Source organism: Myiozetetes cayanensis, unplaced genomic scaffold (assembly GCF_022539395.1).
Source record: "Myiozetetes cayanensis isolate MyiCay16 unplaced genomic scaffold, myiCay2020 scf2-11, whole genome shotgun sequence".
In the NCBI taxonomy this organism is placed as follows: domain Eukaryota; kingdom Metazoa; phylum Chordata; class Aves; order Passeriformes; family Tyrannidae; genus Myiozetetes; species Myiozetetes cayanensis.
The window spans coordinates 70,658,207-70,671,994 of record NW_026087411.1 but is presented as its reverse complement, the minus strand read 5'-3'; the positions used below and the strand labels follow the sequence as shown (position 1 = coordinate 70,671,994).

The 13,788-nt window shown below is 39.9% G+C and overlaps 2 protein-coding genes across 2 annotated transcripts in view; one reads left to right on the top strand and one right to left on the bottom strand.

Annotated features, from left to right (window-relative positions):
- The first annotated feature begins 1,461 nt into the window (after nucleotides 1-1,461).
- Nucleotides 1,462-13,788, top strand: part of CRYBG1 (crystallin beta-gamma domain containing 1) — a 41,652-nt gene continuing 29,325 nt past the window's right edge. Inside the window, exons 1-6 of the mRNA XM_050315571.1 lie at nucleotides 1,462-2,945; nucleotides 7,239-8,700; nucleotides 8,779-8,955; nucleotides 11,457-11,504; nucleotides 11,613-11,731; nucleotides 13,092-13,254. Of these exons, the coding sequence (XP_050171528.1) occupies nucleotides 2,194-2,945; nucleotides 7,239-8,700; nucleotides 8,779-8,955; nucleotides 11,457-11,504; nucleotides 11,613-11,731; nucleotides 13,092-13,254 (2,721 nt within the window). The 5' untranslated portion in view covers nucleotides 1,462-2,193. The remainder of the gene's footprint in view (nucleotides 2,946-7,238; nucleotides 8,701-8,778; nucleotides 8,956-11,456; nucleotides 11,505-11,612; nucleotides 11,732-13,091; nucleotides 13,255-13,788) is intronic.
- RTN4IP1 (reticulon 4 interacting protein 1) overlaps nucleotides 12,730-13,788 on the bottom strand; it is a 56,153-nt gene continuing 55,094 nt past the window's right edge. Inside the window, exon 10 of the mRNA XM_050315569.1 lies at nucleotides 12,730-12,759. Coding sequence (XP_050171526.1) covers nucleotides 12,745-12,759 — 15 coding nt within the window. The 3' untranslated portion in view covers nucleotides 12,730-12,744. The remainder of the gene's footprint in view (nucleotides 12,760-13,788) is intronic.

The window sequence follows — 13,788 nt, the reverse complement described above, 5'->3', positions numbered from 1 at the left end:
GGGGGCCGGTCCAGCGCCACCACCCCTCCCTCCGCGGCTGGGGGAGGTGGCCCGGCCAGGTAGAGCCGCTGCCGGCGGCCGGGGCGGTGGCTCGGGGCGGGCCGGGCCGGGGCGGAGCGCACAGACGGCCGGCGCCGGGGCAGCCGCGCGGGTAGCGGCGGAGAGCGGGGCTTCGCTGCGGCGGGGGCCGCCGAACCCAGCCGGACCGGGCGGTGAGTGTCGGGCCGTCGGCGGGGAGGGGAGGCGAGGCAAGGTGTCCGCACTTGCGGAGCCGGGCGAGGATGCGGCGCGGCCGGGGCTGGGTAAAGTCCGCCGCGGTTCCTGCCTCCCGCTTATCCCTTCTCCGTGCGACGGAGAAGGACGGCGGCATCCTCGGGAGGCTTCGCCCTCCCGGTAACGCGAGGGCCAGGCGTCGTGACTGCTGCGGCGAGGTGGTGCCGGGCTGGTTCTCCGCAGCCGCACCTGCGGGGAGGGAAGCGGGGACTGCGCGGAGGGCGCGGGGACTTAAGCGCCGGCCGGCCCGCACTCGGCCCCGGAGGCACGCCGGGCACTGCCGGGCGGTCTCGGCGTCTGCAGCAAGAAACAAGTGTGAAACGCGCCGAAGCAGCCTCGGTACTGCCGAAGGGACCCGCTCTCCTCAGGAGGTCTGGTCCGCCAGAGTAGAAAATAACTCGCGGTGTTTTGAAACAAACGTCTCAAAACAAGTATTCATCGTACCGGCATGTAAAAAGGGCTAATATATTAAAATGTAAATATGCGTGTGTACTCGGCGATGCTGTTGCGTGTTTCCTGTTTACCATGTTAATTAGAAGTTGTAAGGCAAAACTTCACCACGAGTAATCCAGGGCAGTATTTGACCCAGTAATGGTCGTTGAATGATGCAGTGGCTTTTATAGTTCTGAGTTTTCTAGCCCAAAACCCAAGACAAGTATTTATTGAACTTCATTAGTGAGAAATGTATGAATTGTAATACAACTTACGCCTTTGAAACTATGCTTTGCCGGCACAAGTGTCAAAGCTGACTCAGCCGGTATGGAAAGTTAAACTCCCCGCTCTTGTTTTTTTTTAAGGAGAATTTTGACCAAGCAAAATTGACCAAAAGGACACCGGTCTTGCAGACACCAGCATGCTTTCTTGTATTATTTTGGGTGACTTTAACTAATTGTGCAAAAGTTTGAGATTTGGGACATATAGTGCTTCTATCATAAGGCAAGATGAGTTTATTAGTAAACAAACCCAAGCAAAAACATACAGAAGGATCTTGAAATTTTAATGGTTTTTCAAGCATTTTGTTTTTCTTGTTCTTTTTTAAGAGCTAGTATTGTTCAGCAAACTGTTTTGTTTCCATTACTGTGTCCTTTTAATTTATAGGTGGTGCTAATACAAACAAATGCATTATAGAAACAATTTGGACATTAACCAAATGTTTGTTTGTTTGTTTGTTTGTTTTTATAGTCCACTTCACACCTTCCAGATTCTTCTAGAGAAGAGAATAAAAAGAAACCAGTTTTGGAAAGACTTGGAAATTTGTTTGGTACAGGGAAAAGGAAAAACCTCAAAAGTTCACTAGAACACACTTCACATCATAGAGGGGAGAGGTCAGTTTCTCCTCACATAGCACAGCCGGTATACTGTAGGCACCTAAAGGAAGGACATGAAGCTCCTCAAGTACACAGCCAAGTGAGAAACGTAAGTGCTGTTTCTGAGGCACAGGAATATAATTTCAGTGGGGAAGTGAGACCGCTGTATCATGATACCATTTCAGAATGGAGTAGTAGGGGAGTCTCTTCTGACAGTGAGTGGTCAGCAGATTGGAGTGGCAGCAGTGAAACTATTAAAAACTCCTTCTGTGAGAGTAGCCTGAATGTGGAAACCCTGGGACTGGAGAAAGAATCTGTCACAGATATAAACAATTCCACAACTCCAGATTTCATAAAGAGCTTGAGAAATTTGTCTAATGAAGACTTAGAAAAGAGTATCTTAAGCCACAAGCAGCTTGTGAACACGTGGGTGTCTGAGGAGCCTGGGCATGCAAAACCAAAGGATTTGCCATACGAGTTGGAATCTGCAGCGAGTGAACACGCATATTCTGCTAGAGTGTTAACAGTTGATATCTATCTAAGAAAAACAGACGAACTCCTTAATGAACCTGTGACTCTTCAATCAGAAGAAAATTGTAGTGATTTGGACACAATGGATAAAAAATCTGCTAGTAAAAGATCTGGAAAAAGGAGAAAGTCTCAGTCATCTAGTGACATTCCAAATGGAGAGAGAAACCAGACTGAGACTACTGCAAGAGAAGAATCTGGTTTTGAGGATGATGTCTCTTCTGAGGTGTTTTCAGACAAGATAATAAACTCTGAAAGAAAAGTGAGGTCTCCTCAACAAACTCCTGAAAGGAATTCCTCTTCATCAGGTAGTAATCAGGACCTGAAAGTTGGATCTGCTCACAAAGGGGCATCTAAAACTGAAGCTGACAAAGGCAAGCAGCAGGTCTCAAACACAACCTCTGCAAGGAGAAGATCATATAAAAAGAATCAGTCAGATGCTGTACCCATTTCCCCTACTGGTTTGAAGGGTCAGGTAAAAGATTACTCTTCAAAAAGGCAACCTTTAGCACTGCCAGAGAATAACCCAGTGACAAAAAGAACTTCAGTGGAAAAAGGAGCTATTCCTGTGGCTTTTGGGGAAGACAGCTTGGAGTGTCCCAAAGTTTCTCTGACTGCTAAGACAGAAGACAATGCCTTGGTGTTTGCTGAAGGCAGAAATGAGACCAAGGCTGTAAAGCATGGTAATGGTTTGGATGGGAGAACTTTATTGCATACTGATGGGATTAAAAATGGAGACCTGTGTCTGTCAGCTGAGAGACAGACAAGTTCTGATTTAGACAACTCGAAGCTGAAGAGTTCGGATGCTACCAGAACAGTCATGACAAAGATTAGCCTGTAAGTAGCAAACCAGCTTACCTTGTCCCTGTAGCTGTAATTTTGCTTGCATCTGTGTTCAGAATTCTGTAGAAACACTAGCTATATATCTGTTGCCTATCTAGATGGTTTTCAATTAAGAACTGCCTTTAAAAAAAAAAAACAACAAACCTTAATTAGAGCTACCACTTAACAAGCACTGTAATTTACATGACTTAGAAATAATTCATTTTTCCATTTTTTTAGATGGCTAGGGAATGTCTTTGTCAATTCCATTAAATGGAATAATTTAATGTACATAAAAGCTACTCTGTCATTGTTGCTCAGATTAGCTTGTCTGTCATTGACCTTAATGTCATTTTTTCTGTCTGTAACCAGCTCAGAATGTAATTGAATATTTTGTGTGTAAAAATCTTCGAGTAAGGAATGTGTTGGAAGTGTTCTTCAAAACAGCCTAAATTCTGCTATTATTCTATGAAGAAATGGAATATGCAATATAAAACTTGGTTGTTCAAATTATATGATAAATCATGCTCCAGAAATTTGAATAGCTATGGTTACTTTCTTAAGTACGTGCAGGATGAATCATGTAGATTTTTATGTGTGTGAATAACATCAGGTATTTGCAGAATTTTGCAGGTTTTAGTTTTACACTTGAAGAAATTGTCATCTGTCAAACAGAGGTGATCAGGGTTTATAGGATTAATAAAGAAGTGGATTTGTTTCAAAATTTCACTGTAATCACTAGTATAAGCCCAGTGATTGATTTCCTGGATTCTTGTTACATTCTCATCCAGAGGGATTGATTTTGTTACATTATTTGTTTCCATTGTTTGGTTGTCATGACTATGTGGTGGTGTGTGGTTACACTCCTCGTTCTGGTACATTTATTTATAGGTGTCAGAGTACATTGAATCCTGTAGGCCCACCAGAGGTACCCGAGCGTTCATAACTGTCAAAGGGATGTGAAGGTTCAGCATGATAGTTAAAAGACACACACATCTATTTCCAATTATGCTTCCCACATCTGAGAAGCATTAGGAGCAGTTTCCTTTTCACAGTTTGTAATACTCCATATCTGACTTGTTAATTTGTAACTAAATGTAAAACTCCTGATACTGAAGGTTAAACTGTGCCATTTTTGTACATGGTGACGCTTTGCTCTCTGGCAGTATAGATCACAAATCTTAAAACTCTGAAGCTGTACCTTCACAGCTTCAAAGGAAAGGTAGCTTTCATGTTTTTCTCTTTGTGTCACTGTCGGTAGTGATGACAGTGTGTGTGTGACACTGTGTCTTGGCCTTATCTGCAGCTATAGGAACTTTAGCCCTGGGTGGGGACTGCTGTGTTGCCTGTAAGGTTCTTGGTGCATCTGATGGCTGTGACTGCATGGTACCACACCATTTCTTCAGCCAAACCTGAGTTATATGCTCAGCTTACCTGGTATAATTTGTAATCATTCATCAGAACATGTGAACTCTAAACCTGGATGTGGATTACGATGCTGTAAAATGGGAAAGGAAGAGATGGTACCATTACTAGAAGAAGGTGTAGTTTTATTCTCTAGTTATTGCTTTGAATGAGAGGACAGATAACTTTTCCATTTTCAAAGGTTAAAAATTTATTGTTAGATAGTTCACATGAATCCCTTTCAGGTTGAAAAATACTCATTTACTCACAAACTCATTTGCTTTGTATAGGATAGACCTTTTTTTTTTTTTTTTTTTTTTTTTTTTTTTTTTTTTTTGGTAATACAAGTAGTTTTCCCTTAAAAGTGTAGAATGTCTCTTACTAGTGACATTGTGCCAATTCTAGGAATTAAGTGTCTTTAGAAACAATTTTAAAACAGGTCAGTTCCTTCAGTCACCTCCAGAAGTGTGGGTTCCCTGTAAGGAATGACAGCCTTTTCTGTCTTTTCTTGTTTTATATCTGTGTACCGTATAACTTGAAAGTCACAGGATACTTTTCTTCTAGCTGTTGAAAGTAATACGAATCAGATTTGAAACTAAACTGAGGTTGATGGTACATCTTAATCAGCAAATAAAACCTCAGGCAGTAGTTACTTTGATATGCTTAGCGGAAAATTTGGCTTCCATTGTCATATTTTATGTTCAGACATGGTTTTGTAGTTCCCTTTACATTTATGCCCACTTGTTGAATTATTCTGCTCTTTTCACATGCCATTTTTCTTTGCTCACCTCAATCTGATGTTTTGGCATCAATGTTTTTTGGCACCAGTTGCATGCTTGATGTGTGACTCACCTTCCATTTATGACTGTATTGGGAGAGGTCTAACTGCTTGCTTCCACAGTTTAGCTGCAAGGTCTAGCCAAAGAGAAGGACACTGGTATTTCTCTTGTGCCTGCTTGTTCCTGGCATTATAGATCAGGAATGGGGAGTAGGAATCAGCCACATTGGCCTGTTTCTGAGAAAGTATTTGCAGTGTTAAGTGAATCCATCTTCCATGTTTCAAACCTTTTACCCCATACTAGGTGGGAAGCCTAAAGGATACTCAAACATCATCTCCTTTTAAACAAGCTTAGAAACTCCAGTTCTTGCCATAAGGTGCATCTTTTGACTATACTTAAAATCAGTATTTCTTAGAGTGGAAAAAGGTGTAATGAAAAGATTAGTAAGAGGAAGCCAGTTGTGCTGCATGGAGCTCCAGGTCTGAGCTTTCTATTGCTTTTTGGTCTTACTGGTTTGGCTGCTGCTGTGCAAAAACACTGCAGAATATCAAATACAAAGTGTTGAAGTGGTTGTTTCTGCATAAATTTGCAAAGCTTGAAACTATACCTTTGAGGGGTTAGCTGTTCATTTAGAATAATTTTTAGGTGTGGCTGATAAGTATCCCTGTTAACCATTAAACTTGCTTGTGTCAGGGCATACGGGAAGACACAGATTTTATGGGGAAGGTATGTGTTGTTCAGTTGGAATAAATGCATGTAGTAGTGCAAGTGATAGGCTGACAAAAGGGTGGTACGGGAAGGAGTTTATTAAGGTAATTAGGCTGTTAGTGGCACCTTTTAAAAGATACAGGTAGAAGAAGAGGACAGAGGAGGGATGCATCACTGGAGGAAGAGAAAGGAGTGATCTCAGTTTTTGGGTTGTTCATGTTAACTCACTTGAATCTCGCACTTCTTTCTTGGGCTAAAAAGCTGCCTGAGAGCTCAGTGAACAGAGTTTATGTAGGTTAAAAAAAAGAATAAAGCACTTCAATACAAGAATCATCCATTGATTGGTGGACCATTTGAGGCCCTAGAGATCATTGCTGCAAGCTAATTTTTATTATCTCTCACCTTTGTCAGTTTTCATGTGGGGCAGTTTCTGCCTGTTCTTCCACCACTGTGTTCTCAGATTGCTTTTTGGAGAACAGGTCTGCCTTTGAGGTGATGGGGGATCCTTGACATTGTTTATATCTGACTGATAAATTTTGAAGACATCTGCCCTGCCTCTTCACAGCTCTTTGTACTGTTTCTGCAGTAGGAAGTGACATGAACAAATGATTTTTCCTGGTTGTAGGTATTCAGAAGAAGGAGGCTTGAAACCCTCAGCTGTGTATCATCATCCTTCTGCCATGCTTTGTGCTGTGCACTTGCACATGCTTCTCTATCCACTCTGATGAAGTTTTCTAAGTGTTTCAGAATTCAGTTCTTGTAAAATTATTAATAAGGTTAGTTTACACAATTTAAACTGTTAGCTAACTTCACCTGAAGGAAGTGAAAGAGTTCCTGACATGAGGTGTTTGCTTAGCCACACCACATGTGATGCAGTGACTGGGGACAGTTAACCTTTTCCCACAGCACTAATGAGGCCAGAAGATGTCTTTCATTCAATTTAAGGTTGCAGTGTAAGAGTAAAGGCTGCAAAGAATCTGGGCAGATGTCTTCAAAATTCACTGAAGAGGTAAATGCAAATATTAACCAACTCATTATCACCTTAATGAATTGGGATTTGTTTTCTAAACTCTCTAGGGAATTGCATCCATATAATTTATTCTGCCTATACACTATTAAATTTTAATGTCATGTGTACATTGACAATTGCACATGCTGTAGGCTGCCCTATTTTCTGTTTTACTGAACATTAAAGAACTAAGTACGTGTTTGAGATGTATTCTCCCTACTTAGAGTCTGTGTTTTTTTCATTTGTATAGTTACTCCTTTTTTAGTTGATTCCTTTTGAGATACCAAAATTTAAACTAAGTCTATGGAAAATTGTATTATAGTGCTACATTTTATTGTTTTGAAAATTGTTATGAGTCTGTTCAAGATTAATTAAACATGTCACTCTGTATCACTTTTCTTCCTATAGTCCAGCCAAACCGAAGAATATAGAACTGAATTTTAAAACACCTACAAATCAAGACAGTTTAGAAAATGAGCAGGATACTCTTGAAAAACCAGTTAATAAAACTAACAGCAACATTGCCAACAAAATTTCCTTGTTTGAAAATAAATGTGCTAACCAGAGCCAGAGGCCTACTGACATCCCTGCTTCCAAAAATAGTACTGTACCAAGCACATTCGTTGGCAGAGCAAAGCTGAAATTTGGAAAACAACCTAAAGAAAATGAACAACCTGATAAAATGTTAAATAAGCAAAGCAGTCGCCAAAAGTTATTTGAGAATGGCACACTAGAGAAAGAAAGCACTGCAGAGCTAAAAGGCAAAAGCGAAGAAGGCTTGGCCTCTTATGAGGATATTGGGAAGCCAACGGAACTTAAAGTAAAAGCTGCAATATCCCTTTTTAACCAAGGCAGCAAAAGTGATGCTAGTAGTGTCTCTCTGAAGCAACCAGAACCAGAATTAACCACAGCAAAAAAAGAAAGTTCACCTTTTAAACTGTCCTTGCACTCGCCCATTAAAAGTGAAAACGCTCAAGATACTTTCTACCAAAGAAATTACACAAGCTCAGAATTCCATAGAAACGAAGAAAAGATACTGCCAAACACAGAGGTTTTATCACCTTGCGGTAATGATAAATATCCTCTACCATCTCATCAGGTTTCTACATCAGAATTTAAGAAGATAGAAAATGGCGATAAAAAGGGAAAACCAGGAGATTTGAACTTTGCAGCACTGCAGTGTGATGACAGCAATCAAGAAAGTATATTGATGTCAGAACACAATGTCAATGCTCAAGAGAGCCCAGGCAAAGCCTGTAACGGATCTGCCGAAGACGATAGCATTTTTGATTCCCCATCTGACATGAAGAAGTTTGCCGAAACAATAAAGAACTTGGAAAGCTCAGTTTGTTTACCCCAGAAAAAGAAGAGGTCAAAGCTTCCCAAGTCCCCAGCACCCCACTTCGCAATGCCTCCCATTCATGAAGACAACTTAGAGAAAGTATTTGATCCCAGCGTATTTACTTTTGGTTTGGGATTGAGAAGGGAAAAAACACAGGATCTGTTACCAGCCCAACAAATGAAAATGCAAAGCCTAGAAACGATAGCCAAAGTCAGGCCCAAGCGTGCATCAACAGAGCAAAGTATCATATTCAAAGCTCTGCAGTCATGTAGAGAGGAACCTGTCTTTACTCATGAAATAAACGGAAAAGAGAACACTGATGGTACAGATGGTGAAATTAAGAGATCACGGCTTGAAAAAAGCTCCCTTTTCTCAAGCCTGCTATCTTCTACACCTAAGGAAAAGTTTTTTAATCCTTCTGTCACCTCAGTAAATAACACTGCAACGGCTTTTGCAACTGACTCATCAGGGGTGCCTCCTTTACAACTGGATGCTTCCGGGCCATTTGGCATGGTTCAAAAATCGGAGGTAATAAAGAACATTCCAGAAGTGAAACAATGTTTGTCTAGCTGCTGAATGACTGTTAATTTTGATTTTGCAATTCAGTCTCTTTCAGATATGAAGTTTCCAAATTTTGTGGAGAAGTACATGCAGGCAGATAGTGCAAAAAAAGAACTAAGTTTACAAATGCCCGGCTATGGCAACCCTGAGAAAAGTTTTTCCAGCTGGCTAGGGGCAAGCAGATATGAATCAAATGTCCCCTCTGGTTTATTAGATGTGGATGTAAGTATTGTGCTGTTTAAAATCGACCTGCAAAGTTATCCAGTGTTTATATTTTCTGTAGGCAATTTGTATGCATTATTTTGTTTCCTCTCTTAGGGATATACATAGATTACAAACACATAGAGGTGCACTTATAGATATGATACCAGTTTCATCTGATGGGCTAAGCATGAAAATGAGATGGCATCTATTAACATGATTAAGGTTTTTCATGGTGCCCTTACTTTGAGACTTTGCAAAAATGAATTGAAAGTGTATGTCTGAATATTTCTTCATCCTTGATTTTGTATTACATTGAAACAAATCTCATGCTAACTTTACTTTTTATTGTAAATTAGTAGAATGCTTTCTGTGAACTTCTGTTGACAGTAATCTCTCTCCTCTTCCAACAAGACATTCAGTCTTTTCACTGTTAAATAAGCAACAGAGCAGACTTTTTTATTTTTGCTGTCCATCATTGTTCCCAATAGTCTCATGCATTTGATAGAAACATACATTATTTTTTAAGAATGCTTTAACAACTGGATAGAAGTGATTATTGAAAGTGCTGCTATGGTGGAGGGCTGTCCCTTGGTCTCATTACAAGCATCTAATCCTCATGAGTGAAGAAAGACCTACATTTTCCCTTCAAAGCAACTTTAATGTGGAATATTTTTGTATTTTCTATTTTAAAAATTATGAAATAATGTCCTGTAGTATCTGCTGTTCCTGTTAACTTGAGCCCCTATCGTCACCCAAGAGGAAAGCTATAATCTGATCTAAGAACTGTGGGAAGAAATTAAAGTTGAATAGCCACATGAATGGGACCTGTGGAATAGAAGAAGCATGTAAAAGTTTGAGAGATACTTTGCAAAGCTTAATGGTTTTGTGCTGTAGTGGTTCTACTGAAAGGAGTGAGGTAGTAGAAGTAGCTTCTCTCTTCTTCTTCACTTTGCAGGAGGAAATCATCCATAGGACCTTGCAGTTTTGAGAATGTAGACTTCTCTCTCATGGGAAGTTTTTTAATTAGTGTGGGGATGAAAATTAGGGGGTGAAGATTGCAATGGTGTAGATTTCATGCTGGCAGTTAAACAGACTTTCTTACTCTGATGGTCCTGCTTAGATTTAAAAACTTGAATTTAAGGCTAAATGACTAGTATTGTTTTGGTTTGGTTTTTTGCTACTTAAATATTGTTCTTGCATGGGTTTCAATTTTGCAGTGGAGTGTGGAGGCCTGATATGTCAGTGGAGTGTGTATGCACCTCAGATAGCACTTGAGAGAATCCCTTTAGGCTCCAAAGGATTTCTGGAGTTTTGTGTCACTGTTGCTGACTCTGAATTGTCTTCATCAAGTTATACAGGAACCAGAAATGTTTATATGATGTGTACCTACTGTGCATCTTCCACTGACTAAGAAAATGATGATGCAATGGCTAGTAGGAAATGTGAAAGAAAGAGTAAGGGCAGCCCAAAACAATGGCTTTGGCATTCCTTAAACCACAGAGCAAGTTTTAACAGGAACTGAAGTACAGGCTAAAAAACCAGTCATGCTTCAACGTGTCTTGATGATGCCTACAACAATCTGGTGGTGGTTAAGAACTCTGTCCTGAGACCACTGCCTGCTCTGTGTGTTAACTAATATGGTCTCATTAATTCCTGGCACGTGTCGCTGGTTGTCTTAGGCTGCTGCCGATTTAGGGGCACGATGTGTTTCTGTCCTTTTGTTTGTATGAACAGTTCCTAGAAGAGTGAGACCCTGCCCTGGAAAGAGCACTTCTGTTCTTGCTAGGAAGCCAAATGCATAACTGCAGTGTTTGCTTTATTTGTTTTAAGATGACGTGATGTGACCGCAGCTGTCCCATATATTCTATATCATACAATTTACTGCTGACTTCAACATTGTTTTAAATTTTGTATACCTTAGTGTGTTTTATTTGTTCTGAATATGTTTTAGTTTATCACTTATTGTACAGCCTCATGCTTTTTGAGGAAACTTACGTTGGTACAAGCCATTAGTCACAAAATTGATTATGCTTGTACATATCTATGCCATCATGCCCCCTCAGTCTTTTCATGTATTCCTTCAAAATTATTTCATGCTTTATGGCTTGACATTTTTAAACATGTAAGTTTTCATTAATATCTTTATCACTGGTAGAGCATGTACTTTTATCAATGCCAGTGTTTAAAGTAGTCTCATGGTATGAAACTTCAGGAATATATAGGAAGCTGATCCAGAAGGATTTTAGTGTTTGAGGTTAGTTAACTTCAGTGAGATGATAATTCGAAGTTTAAAAAAAAAAAGGATGTAAATTTGTATATTTATATAGCAGAGATACTGTTCTTCAAGAGGAAGAAGAGATTGAAGCAATAAGTAGGTATAGTTGAAACTATTACTAGCTTTTTACTATTCAGACTAGTTTTTATTTTGGTCTGCTAGCCCTATTTTTTTATAGCTGAGCATCTTTATTGAATATCTTTATGTGTTTTTTGGTGATTTTTCTCTCCCCACTGTCTATTAGACACTTTCAAGAAATGGACAAAGTAAAATCAATCCCAGACCTGGCAAGGTAAGATCAATTTTAATATTTGTACTGTTCCTTTCTATATTTAAAGCATAGGAAGATAGAACTATATGTTGCTGGTGTGTGTTTTTCTGTTTGGTTTTTTAAACACAGCTGGTGATATACTGTGACTCAGACTGTGAAAAAAATGCTATTGAAGTTTTCCATGATGTTCTGGATTGCAGTTCTTGGGTTCTGTCACCAACAATTTTTGTTAAAGTCATCAGAGGATGGTAAGAGATTAATTTTTACTCTTTATCATTGGTATATCTAAAAACGTTTTGAAACAAAGGTGGCATGTAATTCATATTAAGTTTGCTTTGTAAATGGCAATGTAACATTGACACCTGTGAGCAAGAAATGTGGCATTTTACCTCTGTAAGAGGAAGTTCTGAGTTGGGAAACCTATTTTGCTGATTAATTGAATTAGTGTTACCATCTGGAGGGCTTCAAGATTTCACCAGGCATAGGTGTGGGATGAAATAACAGCTTCTGTCCAGCTATGCTGCTCTTTGAATCCTCTGCACATTAGGGGTTTTTGCACAGTATTTGGATTTGGCTAAAGGGCTAGTAGATAAGTTTAAAGCTGGGTCTAACATGATTCATTTCATGTCCAGAGGAATAAGATGGTGCTGTAGAGATAATTGACTGTTTTTCTGACAAATCCAGAGGGATTTTGCTCTAAAAGTTACATTGCCTAAGAGTAATTCAAAACAAGTTCATTTTCTACTTTCTTCATAGCATCAGCAGAATGGCCTTTAGTGTGGCTAGCATGGGAAATTATGTTGTGGCCAGGCTATAGCGCAGTCAAATAGGAGGTTCTCAAAGGTAATGATCTGATAGTAAGCTGCAGAAACAAGTGCTAGCTGCAGTAGGAGGTGCTGAGAAGCCTACTGATTGCTGTTCAATTTCAGAGAACTGGAATGAAAGCCTTTTGATCTGTGTAGACCAGGTTGTATTTTCCAGCATGGACTAGGGGAACTGGGATTGGTTTCTCCCCCACCCCGCTGCCTTCAGTTGAGAACATAAGAGAGGAGTTTGTATTGGCAGATGGGTGAAGTTTTTATCCAGTTATATCTTCCAACCTGGTGTTAAAAGTGAAGTTGTATTTGTGTGTACTTGTGTATTTGAAGCTGTACCTGAGCAGTCTTTGGCACATCTACACCATCCCCTGTGGAACTCCAGGCTGTTGTTCACAGGATCCAAGTAGCTTGTCTGTTTATACGCGATGCAGCACCTTGCCGTGTCAGTGTTTTCTGACCTGCAAATTGGTTCTGATTAGTATCTCATACAGAAGTCTGGTATTCGTAGGCAGTATTCTTTGCTGCCCCAAATCATCAGTTTAAAAAGGTGGAGAAGTTTTTGATGAAATTACAATTCAGCAGTAGACGTCTTTGTTTTTATTATTGCTTTTAAAAGTATCAAAGACTGGGAATGACTTGCATCAGCAGTGTTGGGCAAATAGCCTGTATTGGTGAAATGGGAAGGGGCTGGACTAGTACTTCTTATGAAAGGATTTGTTAAATGTGAGCATGATTTTTGCAAATCACACTTGATAAAGCACCATTACAAATCAGAATGTTTTATTTTAAGCTGGATACTCTACGAGAAACCAAATTTTGAAGGTCCCTCTATTCCATTGGAAGAAGGAGAGGTGGAACTCCCAGATATTTGGGGTGCAGGTACTTCTGAAGAGCAAAATGACGGCAAATCTGTAAAGCCTGCAGTGATTGGTTCAATAAGACATGTTGTTAAGGCAAGTAATATAGGTAAAGAAAGTTTTATATGGATCTTAAATGATGTCTTATATTGATACAAAGTGTGATCGGTGTCTCAGGACACAACTGTAACATGAGTTACAAATGCATGAAATAATTTTCCATGTTGAATTTCTTGTTTAATTACAAAATGCATGTGGGAGCTTTTGCACAATGGGAACTATGGTAACATCCACTGGAAAGATAGGGCAGGAAAGTGTATTTTATTGGTATAGCGGCATACAGCATATGCTTTGTACCTTGATCAGGCACAAGAAAAGCATCGCAGAAAACCATCAATAATTCTGTACCTGTACGAGGCCCTTTCTTCCCTGCCCTCCCTCCCCCCAATATAAACCAATCTTAATACTCAATAGAAACTTCAGGGTCAAACACCAAACCTCGCTTGATACTCATTAAATAGCCCTGCGAGTTTCACACGTGGTGGAACACCTTTCTGCATGCACTTTTAACCTACCATTAAAGCAGTTACTTATGCAGGTTGCCAAAACAAGCATGAACTATAAAGTTAT